Raw genomic sequence first — 12606 nt, forward strand, 5'->3', positions numbered from 1 at the left:
AAGCCAACTGTGCATATTTGAAGCTTCCACCTATAATTTACAAAATTTGAGACATAAAACAAAATATGCATGCAATAAGACAAGATAAGGAAAGAAATAAAAATAAAGTAATAGTGTTGCGTGTGCATGTGTGTGTGCATGTAAATGTTAATTGAAATATGAAAGAAAAAGTCATTAAAAAATTAAAACAAAATAAAATTTGCAGTATAGTTTAAGATTACTAAAGTTCCAAAATGCAGAAATTGCAAAATAAAATGTTGAGACAAAACTAAAAGCTGCTTTTCTAGGTTTATTTTTGACTCTGGGAACAGAAAGTAGACTACTCCCAGACGATCTAAGGGTTAATGGCAGTTCATAAGGTATCACCATATCAGAAATGTACTTTGGCCCTAAACCACCCTGTGCTCTATAAACCAACAGCATCATTGGGAAGTCACCTCTTTGTTTGACAGGAAGCCAGTGCAAAGACCTGAGAACTGGAGCGATGGGATCCACTTTTCTAGTCCTAGTGAGGACTCGAGCTGCAGCGTTCTGCATAAATGCATGGCCAGGTTTTTCCAAATCATGTTTAGACATCAATCCAATCCGTGGTATATTCTTTAAGCGATAGTTGGCTGCGTTTGTAACAGTCTGGATATGGCTGTTCAGGTTGAGGTCCAAATCCATAATTACATCTAGATGTCTGGCTTGGTTTGTGGTTTTTAACATCAGTGATTGAAGCTCAGCGGTTTTATCTTTGTTTAAAGAAAGTTTGGCAGATCCAGTTGTTGATTTGCTCAATGCCTTTACCTAGCCAACATCTTGAATCGTAGCTCCCTGGTGATAGTTATGTAGATTTGTGCGTCATCTGCTAAAGCATGATACCACACATTGTTCCATAATCTGAGCTAATGCATGTAGAGGAACAGAACAGAGAGAGCAGTAATGGAGAGAGAGAATATTTTATTTTTGTAAAAAAACAGGTTTTAAAATGACTGCAGCTAGTCATAATTATCCACATCCTTCTCAAACATCAACAGAACCAATATCAAGTATCATAACCAGTATAATTGGACTGAAGCGCCTCAGTCAGAAGTGCCTGCTAGCTTGTGGTGTACATTTACTGAAATCCTTTAAGAGGTGGTTGGAAGCTCAGAAGCTGTTTTTGGAGGAAAGCGTTAAGTTCCAGGATGAGTACGAGTTCAATTAACCTGCTCTTCTTGACAAAATGAATGTATTACTTATCACATCAGATCTTAAATGGATAATGAAATGTGTTGATCTTATTTTCAGAAGTCAAAAAAGGAAGCAATAATCTAGTACAACATTTCTAAATACCACTTAGACACATTCTCATTTTGATGCATGTCCCTCAAACAACCCAAAGTGTTTAATGAGAAGTCACTTTAGTCACCTCCTGCTAATAGATGATGAAAATAAGCTCTGCCGGGGCTGTGTCAGACTAGTAGCAGTGACAAATCTTCCTACATGTACTACCCACCTGGTGATTTCGATTTCTATCCTTGATATGCCATGGTGGAAAATTCCAGGCAGATGTTGTGGTTTTTAGGACAGCCCAGAAAACGCAATCTTGAATCTAAGATAAATGAAGAAACCACGTGAGCCTCGTGGCTACAGTTATCGCAACAACACTGCTGTCACTGTAGCACAACTTAACTAAATTGGCCGGTTGCATGGAGAAATCCATTCCTTATGCAAAGAAATACTCTTGTGCATGTTAAGTGGCAGAGGAAAGAATGAAGCCATATGATATCAGGTCTGACAGGAATCAAAAATCACAGCAAATGGGGGAAGAGAAAAAAAACCTATGAGGTGGAGAGTTAATCAGCCACGCAACAAATCAAATGCAACCAATAGTGTATGAGGTACACACATCTGCTTACGGTGCCTGAACCCAATCCGTGAGCTTTAGATACTCTCTCACTCCCTGCCCTGTTGGGCCACAACACAACTTGACACCCTCCCGCAGTTCTATCCAGAGAGTCTTTTTAGCGAATAAGAGGGGCATCAGACCCCAGCTTCGGCTCCTCCGGGGGGTGGGGAGTGGAGGCCGAGAGACGGGTGGGGGGGCCCAGCTTAGATGGTCTTCAGTTGGCTTTTGCGCGCAGCTGCGCCCTCTTGCCCGTCACAGCCTGGAAGCCGGTCTTGATGCTGGCAACGGAGCAGCGGGAGTGGCACGTTTCACACTGCAGGAAATAGAGGCGAGTGTCTTTCTGCAGGATGGTCTCCGGGGAGCGGCAGGTATGACACGTCACATATTCCTCTGCGGGATCAAGGGAGACAATTCTTAGCATCACAATGCTTACAGAAGTTACCTTAATGTCCTGTTAGACGTTCTCAGTGCAGAACTCATGAAAGGCATGTTGGGAACGGACCACGGATTAATCATCGTACCCTTAACACGGTCTGAAGAACAAACAGCTTTGCTCTATTTCAAAGCAACTAACATTATATCTTCTTTCCTAACGTCTGTTAGCAAATTCCTTCTTTGGGATTTTCATCCCTTATAGAGAATAAAGGATACATATAACCATTTTTGCATTCACTTCAAAAGCTACATACAGACATTAGGCGCTTTGGTGGGGGGAAAAAAAGGCTAAAACTAAAGCCTTTGTTTATTAAGTCCTATTAGATTTGCCTTGATTCTAATAAACAGCTACTTACTGATATATCTTCTCAACACGTTCTCTATCTGTTTCTGTTGAAATCTGCCTTTGATCACAAGCTGGTTATTTCCGTCTATGGAACCACTGTGAAGAGAAACAAAAAAACAAGACAAATTTGACTTCAACAACACAAAAATGTTTATTTTATTTGAAAAATGTGTGCATAAAAATGACACAAAATTAAATTACTGTGTACATATTTAAGCATGGTTATTGTCGTTACAAAAACGTACCTTGTTCCCAACTCGGCCAACAGGAAAGCGAGAAGATGTTTAGGCTGACGATGCAACCTGTGATGAAGTACATGAAAAGTCAGTTTGTACGCAGCACGTTAAAATTGTTGTTTTTGTTGCCAACTGGGATCGACAGTCACGGTCTAAAAGGTGTATGTGTTTCTGAAAGGAGGCTCACAGTTTGCAGATGTCTGTGAAGTTGACGAAGGAAGTTTTCTTTGTTCCCACTCGGACCACCTGAGGAGGCTTCATCACAAACTTCCTCTTCTCTCCGGCCACCATATCCGGGTTTTTCTCCCTCATTATGTTGAAGACTCTGTTCAGGAGCTGAGACATTGAAGCAGCCAAAACGTTATGCCAAATACATTTTTTTAATGTAGAAGTTTCTGATCTATAGGGTAACATTTTTAAAAAATGGATGAAGTGAGGAGAGCATCGGTTTCAACAGAAATATAAAAAAGTTGATATATCTACATGGGAATGAGAAGGAAATGTTGCCTTAAAGTCAGGGTGACAGCTACAATTTGAGGCCCATATTATTTACATTTTAGCATAATTAAAATGGTGCAGAATTAACTATTAGCAGTTGTACAACACCGATGGATGTGCAGACTAATATGTACGTGTGTGTGTATATATATATATATATATATATATAAAAAAACCAATTAATTGGATTACTTGGATGCTTAAGAAATCTTAAAAATGTTCTTTAGCTTGCATAACATTTGGGTGGATGAAAATGATATTCATACATATTCCAATTTCCCTGGACACAAACAAGGTGCTTTTCCTCAGGTAAAATGAATTACATAACTTTAAAAAATGTCTGTCTATGTTTAGAGTGGACCTACCTCATCATAAGTGTAGTCTCTTTCAGTACCGGCCCAGGTTGGACCTGTTGAGGAGCTGAAGGAGATCCCATCGTCCTTCTTCCCCTCATCATCCTCCAAAACTGGAAACAAAAATATGATTAAACACGGGTTACATTAGTTCTCCGTTGTCAAAAATGACTTGACTTATTCTCACCGTCATCAATCTCCAGCATCTCGCCCTCGTCAAAGTCCACTTTTTTGGGCTTTTTCTTTTTGGCTGGAAGCATCAGGTCCAGGTTGTCCTCCTCCAGGACCTCGGTTTGCTCTCCTTCAATTTTCAGCTCCTGATTTGAAGGAACACGGTGAGATTTAGCGGGGAGATGAGTGATGAGAATGTGGTTAAAACAAGAGAAAGGAGAGCAACTGGAAGGCAAAGATAGACATGGAAGAAGAAGTGAACCGAAAGAAAGCGGATGGGAGCGAACAGGATCAAACAGACTGAAGTGATGGAGGGAAAATAAAGACGCGGTTGTGGTTAAGCAGCGACTGACCTTTAATCCCTCCTCAACATCATTATCAAATACTTTCTTGGGTTTCTTCTTCTTTTTCTTCTGGTTGAAGAAGTTCAAGTCGTTCAGATCATCGGACGGTTCTAATAAAGACAAAACAAAGTGCTCAATCCCAATTGAATGCAGGGTGGTGGATCAACACAATGGAATATCCTCCATGAATAAATATGCAGTCAGATTAGACTCTCTTTACTAACCTTTCTTCCTGCCCTCATCTTCATCTAGATCCAGCTCCTTGTCCTCTCCAATCTCTGGTTCTGCTTCCTTCGCCTCAACCTCTTTAGCCTCTTCTCCTCCGACACCCTCTCCTCCTTCCTCATCCAGCATGAAGGGCTTCTTCTTCTTCTTCTTCTTCTTAGTCATGTTGGGGTCAAAAATCATCTGACAGAAAAAAAAAAGGAAATGGAGTTTTACAACGGACAAGTTGGTGACTTTCTGTCATTGCTCAACCAAGTGTGTTGTTTCTTTTTCACTTCAGTAATTATTGATATTCATGTTTTGGGAGATTTTAAACATATTACAATTTTTTCCCCTGAGAAAAATAAAACAAGTTGAGCACTATTATATCATTCATTCATGAGCCTGATATTAAGACAGAAAGTCAAACCCCAGCCAGCCATGATTGAAGTGTGCAGTAATACAAGACAATTATTATTTTTTATATGAAAAAACGTAACGGAAAGCATATAAAACACAACAAGAACCATGAATTTGTCAACTTCTCGAAATTTGTATGTTCCACGATCTGTCAATTATCCGATTAATGGTTGTGCAATTAACGACTACAGTGAAACGTTTTATTGTCGTAGCTGAATGACATAAAACCAGCTAACTGACGTTTTAAAGAAGATGTAACGTTAAATTAACTCAGTAACGTTAAACCACGGAATCCATTTACGGAAACCAACGTAAATCTCAAATTGCATTAACAATCTTTTAATCAATTAGAACCAGTAAGAAGGTAAAAATGTTTCATAGGGAGGGTGCTCGCATCTTCATTCTGACGGCTGTCACGACTCTCTCTGAGCTACCGTCCACGTTTCAGCCCGGTAGCGTCAGCTTTTTGTTCCTGGTGGAGAACATTGTCCGCTAGCGCCGTAGCGTCGTTACTGCTAACACTAGCTAGCTAGCCATCGTTAGCTTGCTAAATTCAAACCTTTAATTTGAGTATCAAGCAATTGTGACAGGGCGGATTGATGACACACGATGAGAAATAAAAAAGATACGATGTATCGCGATGTAACTCAGTGATGTAACATAGTGGAATGATTTCTGGCCATTTTGAGTGGTCCGGCTAGCTCGGCTTCAGCCATGTGAGAGATGGTGCGGATAAGAAGGGGAGCAGCATTCAGAGGCCCAAAGTCATCCTCAACACCCATTCGAACAGATATTTCATGTTTTTTCGCCAAACAAGTCCATACACCAACAGAGATTAAACAGCGGGTAACTGTAAACGGCTCACCTCGTCTCCTGACATTGTTGCGGGCTGAAAAGTGACTGAAATCGGGGTAATTTGTGTCCCTTGAACAGTATCACAATGCTGCGCCGAAAACGTCTTGCATCAGCGTTAGATCTGCAGTGCGCAAGCGCCAAACTCCCTAAATCCTGATGTCATCAACTTGCGACGTCGTGTCGCATTTGGTTGTTCAAGAGCTCAGTTGAAAAACAAATCCGATGCTAAAAATATGTATTTTTTTGTATTTATTTACGTATGTTGATTGCTTAGCACTTTGTGACTTGGTTTAGAAAAGCATCATATAAATTGTCTGTAATTATAGTCAAGTAATAACTTATATTCACTTCCCCCCATTAAAAATATTTGCACTGTTTTTTTTTATTCATAGAATAGACCAAATAAACACAATAGAAAAACATTTCAAAAAATCTTTTTTGGGGGGTACTTTTTGGGCGCGTTGCCTTGAGGCAACACTGTACCATAATGTTAAATCATGAAAACAAGCTAGTTATTGTTTGAACAACATACATGGAAAATACTCTAACCTCAACAGGTTAAAATGCTTGCCACTTAGAATGTTAAAATGTTTAAAAATAACTTTTACAAAGAAGGTGTTCATGGCACTGATGACTACATTGCCCTAAGTTGGACTCCATTATGACTTGTGGCTTTCTCCTCAAAGGCTCCCCTGACTTTCTTCTTCATGGCTTTATCCTCAGAGAAGCTGCACCCTGCAAGTTGATTTTGCTGCACTGTTCCAACAGACTGGATCTTTCTCTTTGGACGGTCTGGAGATCCACACTGGTGAACCAGTTATCCAACAGTGTGCCATCCATATACACCACAATGTCATGGTGAATCCAAAATGGTAGTGTTGCCCAAAGGCAACATTTGCATTATAACAAGTTTACATTACTAACAATCTAGCAAACAAAGTTTTAGAAATAAAGCTTTACTTCCATATTAATGTGAATCAATTTTTTTCCAGACAGGAAAAAAGCCAGGAAAATCCTTTTTTAGCTCATTTTTATGGAGAGAAATGGTTGAGTCAATCCTTGTGGGGCAGTGAGCAAAAAAGGGTTTTCAAAAGAGCCTCCAGAGATTCTTGTGACTGATGCAAACACTGCTATTGGTTCCTTATGGTCCTGGCTCTTTTTTAAAGTATTGCATCATAACTGGGGATGTAATGTAATGTAATGTAGAATGCCAAAAATCATAACATGGAGTGTTAAGTATAACATGCTAACTATTTATACCAAAATGAAGATAACTTGTATAAACTTTTGAAAGTAAAGGTTAGGCAACATGCAAGAAGAAGTAATAAACAGTCAAGCCCCTGTTCAAGCTAAAATGCCACGTTTTTATTTGACAGTAAATGTAATACTTTTTGCGGTTTGTAGCAGCTGGTCGAACCTCGAGCTATGGGACACTGTGATGGTTTAAAACATTAACATATTAATGACAAAACTACCATAAAAGAATTGAAAACCTTTGATGATTTTGCAAATAATATTCTCATCTAGATAAATAATAGATAAATGCGAACATGCTCGGCCATACATCCTTGTGTGTTTCAATGTAAACCAAAGTACATACTGACTTTGAAAAACTCCTGAAAAAAGTAATGAACTGTTTAAACTCCAAAATGGTGTATATTAGAGTTTTTTTTTTTTTTTTTTACAAATCACTATCTCCTTAAAATGCAGGTAATACGATGTGACAATAGTTCATTCTTTTTTTTATCAACATTATACAATTTGAAAACAAAAAAATTGTACGAGTATAAATGAGACCGACAGAAAACGTTTAACATCTCTCTCTCTAGCCGTGCCTTGTGATCTGTATTGGGATTTATCCATTGTTGCATGCTTCACACAACCTCTCAGTGATGGCAGAAATACAGTATATAAAAAGAGACACATTTGGGATATTTACACCAAATAACACAAACCACTGGTGAGAACACCTTTGAGGGAGGGAGACGTCGCTAACAATGGCGACAGGAGGCCAAGAGGAGGCCTTAAAAAGACAAAGCACGCAGCCGTAAACAAAAGAGGAGGTTCAAATTCTGGCAAACAAACAGCTTATAGCTCCTTCCTCCAATTCATGCTCAGCTGTTCTCCCATTTTCAACTGAATACACAAAAAACAAGGGAGCAAAGGACTGTTATTTTTGTCATGAGGGAAAGAAAAAAAAGAAGACATCTAGCCAGTTTAACGCCACAAAACACAGATAAATATGTGAGTCAGAAGCAGATCATTGAGGATCTATGGAAATTCCCTTGTCATCCAATAATGTCAACAATGCCATACTGCTAGCAACACTTATCTGACCATAACTCCTTTATTGCACCACAGAGCTCATACGATTAACCATCAGTAGGAACAATGTGGGTGCTGAAATAGCCCTGCCCAGTACAACGACAATTAAGTGCTAGTATTGTGTTAAAATTCAGGGTAAAAATATTAGTGTCACTTTGTGCAAGTAGTGTGATAGAGCTTCAATATAAAAGCCCCCGTCTCATCTGCTGAACACGTAGGGGTCTCTGTATTTGTGATGGGGACAGAATAAAAACAATAACTACAGCATTGTCGCTAGGGTTACATGAAGTCAGTTCTCCTCGAACACACAAAAATATACTCGTACACAACAACCTATCAGTCCATTCATTCCCCTTTGCTCCATCCTCTTCCCTCTCTGATGCAGGTATGAGGTGGCAGACGCTGCATCTACATGGCTTCCATTGCCCAGCGCTGCAGGTCCTCCATGTCGTCCTCGTCCTCTTCTTTCCTGCCTTTGGGGTGAAAAATAGAAATGGCAGTTGTAAAATATGTGTACAAATGGGTGCAGTGATTCTTCCACACCTCCTTTCAGCTTGACAAGTTAAACTTGTCAAGCTGAAAGTTCTATGTGTGGATTTCGACCAGATGCGCAGAGAGTCTGATATGATATTCGACATCAGTCCGAAACAGACTAAAATAGCTGGATCTGGTAACGGATATCATTGTTTCAATAATGTGCTGGAAAAACTCTTGGTCTTGAACAATAACTTTATGGAGTCTCCGCTGGTTTCCTGGCAACTGGACAGTGCTGAGAAATGTTGCCACTGCTTAAAAAACATAAAAATCTTATCATCTAACTCCAAGCAAAAAGCAATTAATTTCATTTCCCAGTGTCGACTATTCTTTTGACTGAAAATAAATACACTATTATATGTAGAATATAACATTTTATCAGATATAAAATCGTTGGGAATACAAATTATGTTTTATCTTAGTCACAGTAGTTTACGCAATGTTACTTTAGAACGCCAATGAGTCTGTGACCTCCCAGCTGACGCCTCGATAAGTAACTGGGGTGTGTGTGTGTGCGTGTTATACTGTATGTCATAATTTCAGAGACTAAGATGCATAACTTTATGAGTGTTTCATCACCACTGTATAATTCGGCGGCTGAGACCCAAACCTCCGTATTTATATACGGATGTAAATACCTAAGTATTTTAACAGATGTCTTGTTTTATGACTTTACACCAGTGTCAAATAAGAATTTTTCTAACAGGATAATAATTAGTTTGTATGGATGATGCGGTCAGGCTCACAAGAGTAGTTGTGTCAGTTTTTCAAAAGTCCCCTACCAGGTCTGGAAGGTAATGAAGTAGAAGGCACGTTGGGAAGAGGGACGTTCTCTGGCCCCCCGATCTCCAGCAGGTTTTTGTCCAACTCTTCCTGTTCCAGCTCGTCCAGCTCCGCCAACAGCTCATCCTAGACAAAGAAATGGTGATATTATTTATTTTTCATAAAATGCTGGTCCTAAATCTGGTGCGCCTGTACACTTGGCGAGTTTAACCTCTCGTTGAAAGTTTCACTTGAACTAAGTTTACTGAGAATTTAGGCATTCATTCCTTCTGCCATATTGTCTCCGAGTGACTCGATACAATCGAATAAGGTGAAGTTGGTCCATGAAAAAGAGCATTCAAAAATAATGAAGCCTTAATGCCAGAGTAATGACCCAAAAAGGCAAACAAGCTAGCGATGTGGTTATCCCACGTTATCATCAGCCCATCACTCAATACTGCAAATTAAACACCCAGCCCACCTCGTCAAACTCCTCTCCAAAGCCGACTGGTTTAGAGATGGCGTCGGAGACTTCCTGGGCCAGCTCCTGTTGCTCTGTAATGTCCTGCATTAGGTCGTCCACCTTGTCAATGTCCCTGAAAAAAACATGCAGGAGATGATTCACATGCAAGGAAAGTAGAATGCAATATTTACACCTTTAAACCGAGCAAACATAGAACTATGTTATCATTATGCCAGTTAAATGTGTAAGAATGTTTTTTTAAATATATATTTTTTTTAAATGTATATGCAAATTGTTTTTAATCATAACTGATAACATTGCTGCTGGATTGGGATAAAGGTATTGCTGCATATGGCTCAAACGCTCTTTTGAGTTAAAAAAGGCTGCCTCTTTTGTCTCAACCTGTAATCCCATGGAGAGAACCAAGAAGCAGCAGCATTCATAAACGGGTCCTCACATCAGTCCAATCCATAACAGCAATCAATAAAATTGTGATGAACTCCATCAGAGGCAGGGTGTTCGCTCTTACATGTTTTCATGGGCAGACTTCATGGCCTTGGCCGCGAAGCCCATGTTCTTGAGCACTTCAGTGTTGGTGTTGGCGTTCTCCAGGGCCTCTCTCTGGAACTCGATGGTCGACAGCGTGCCGTCGATCTGGGTGAGCTGCTTCTCATACCGCTTCTTTCTTTTCAAAGCCTGCAGGGCCGCTGAGGAGACAGAGACAGGGGTCAAGAGGGTTGGACTGTCCAAAAAATATATATGCATTGCTTCAACCGTGGAGTTTGTTTTGTACTTTGACAGGAATGAGAACCTGACCGTGGTTAAAGATTTAGTTCGCATATCCCATGAAATTACAGTGATCCAGAAATGACTGGAATCATAAATATAATGCTTCGTCGGTAATCATGTTAGTGGCTCTTAGGTCAACAAGGAGGAATATTATATATATCTGTGAAAGGCACTTGACTGGCGAGATGGAAAATAGAAATGATTCCGCGCAGGAGTCACTTAACCACGAATGTGTAAAGACTGACACGGACTCATTCTGCCAAACTTTGTGAGGCAAAAGGAGGAAACAATTACAGTAAGATCAATGTATAAAGTATTCAAGTAAGTGAGAAGAACAACGTTTTTTCAACAACATCAAATGCAGCTTAACACTAAAGGCATCTGCAACGTATTGTGGCTACCCTCTTTTTAAAGGACGAAAAGAAATTGGACCATTGGCTGCTCAGCTGTTCCAAGGTCAGGTGTGTGTAATTCCCTTGTTATTTCATTTACAAGGAGTAGATAAAAGGTCTAGAGTTCATTTCAGGTGTGTTATAGTTATTCACTATCAGTGATCAAGCCATCATTAGGCTGAAAAATAGAAACAAAACCAATTAGAGAGATAGCAAACACATTAGGTGCGGCCAAAGCAACTGTTTGGTACATTCTTACGAAGAAAGAACACACTGGTGAGCTCAGCAACACCAGAAGACCACAGAGATGGATGACAGAAGAATAATTTCCCTGGTGAAGAAAACCCCGTCACAGCAGTTGGCCAGAACAAGAACACTCTCCAGGAGGTAGGTGCTTCTGTGTCCAAGTCGACAATCGACAGAAGACTTCACCAGAGTAAATACAGAGGGTTCACCACAAGATGTAAACCATTGAGCCTCAAAAACAGGAAGACTCGAGTTTGCCAAAAAACATCTAAAAGAGCCTGGTTCTGGAAGAACAGATGAGACAAAGATAAACTTTTACCAGAATAATGAGAAGAGTATGGGACAGGAACTGCTCATGATCCAAAGCATAGCACCTCCTCAGTGAAGCATGGTGGAGGTAGTGTTATGGCTTGGGCCTGTATGGCTGCCAATGGAACTGGTTCCCTTGTATTTATCGATGACGTGACTGCTGACAAAAGCAGCAGGGTGAATTCGGAAGTGTTTCGGGCAATATTATCTGCCCATATTAAGCCAAATGCTTCACAGTGGCAGATGGACAATGACCCGAAGCTTCCTGCGAAAGCAACCAAGGACTTTTTTTAAGGCAAAGAAGTGGAATCTTCTGCAATGTCCAAATATGAATGGACCAGACTGTATCTAACCTGACATTGCAATAACAAAATTATATTTCTTTTCACTTACAACCTAATTCATCCATGAGTTTTTCTCTACTACACAATCAAGAGCAGCCTATCTTAATACCACCAGAGTCATCATGACATGAATATTCATGATCGCTGAGGATTCATTCTACATTTTCAGTAACCTCTCAGTCTGTATTGAAGCCCTATCGTCAGCCCCAAAATGTATTTTTTTTCCCCCACCAAATACTCGTAATTGAATATCCATCCAACCCCCACATTCACAAGCTTTCTTCTTCCTACAGTATTTCGGTTTAACCAACAAACAGGTGCTGCAGCTCGGCTTATATCTTGTTGCGACCGTGATGTCGTGTCCTTGTTGTAACACGAGCGACTCCGAGGTTCAGCACCTGTCCCGACACACGCGGCCCACATGTTTACTGACCGTCCAACATCTGGAGCTGCACCGCTCGCCACACCTTTTTAGGTTTTTAAATGCCCCCCCCCCCCCCCGACAAAAATGCAGCATCCCCGAGACGTGGGGGAAAAGACAAGACAAGACAAGGCAAGGCAAGGCTAGCTAGTGTTGCCGCAGGGAGAAGAAGTCAGCGACGACCGTGAGAAGAGGAGCCGGTCTCTCGGGGGGCGGCCCGGGCCGTGGGGAGGACGGCAGGTGGGGCTGCCCACAGTTCTGACAGATGGGGAAAGTGAGCCAACTT

At 40.5% G+C, this 12606-nt stretch overlaps 2 protein-coding genes across 2 annotated transcripts; both read right to left on the bottom strand.

The window, feature by feature from the left end:
• Positions 1-925: 925 nt before the first annotated feature.
• eif2s2 (eukaryotic translation initiation factor 2, subunit 2 beta) lies at positions 926-5899 on the bottom strand. The gene is made up of 9 exons (XM_037480355.2): positions 5746-5899; positions 4481-4664; positions 4266-4366; positions 3929-4058; positions 3754-3854; positions 3078-3226; positions 2900-2956; positions 2665-2750; positions 926-2263 (listed from the first exon to the last, which is right to left on the bottom strand). The coding sequence occupies exons 1-9, from the start codon at positions 5758-5760 to the stop codon at positions 2088-2090; spliced, it is 999 nt and encodes a 332-aa protein (XP_037336252.1). The 5' UTR covers positions 5761-5899; the 3' UTR covers positions 926-2087.
• Positions 5900-9353: 3454 nt separating this feature from the next.
• Positions 9354-11915, bottom strand: LOC119222359 (charged multivesicular body protein 4b). The gene is made up of 4 exons (XM_062560612.1): positions 11909-11915; positions 10349-10526; positions 9838-9952; positions 9354-9503 (listed from the first exon to the last, which is right to left on the bottom strand). The coding sequence occupies exons 1-4, from the start codon at positions 11913-11915 to the stop codon at positions 9354-9356; spliced, it is 450 nt and encodes a 149-aa protein (XP_062416596.1).
• Between the last annotated feature and the right edge of the window lie 691 nt (positions 11916-12606).

This window comes from Pungitius pungitius, chromosome 1, assembly GCF_949316345.1.
Source record: "Pungitius pungitius chromosome 1, fPunPun2.1, whole genome shotgun sequence".
NCBI classification, from domain to species: Eukaryota; Metazoa; Chordata; class Actinopteri; order Perciformes; family Gasterosteidae; genus Pungitius; species Pungitius pungitius.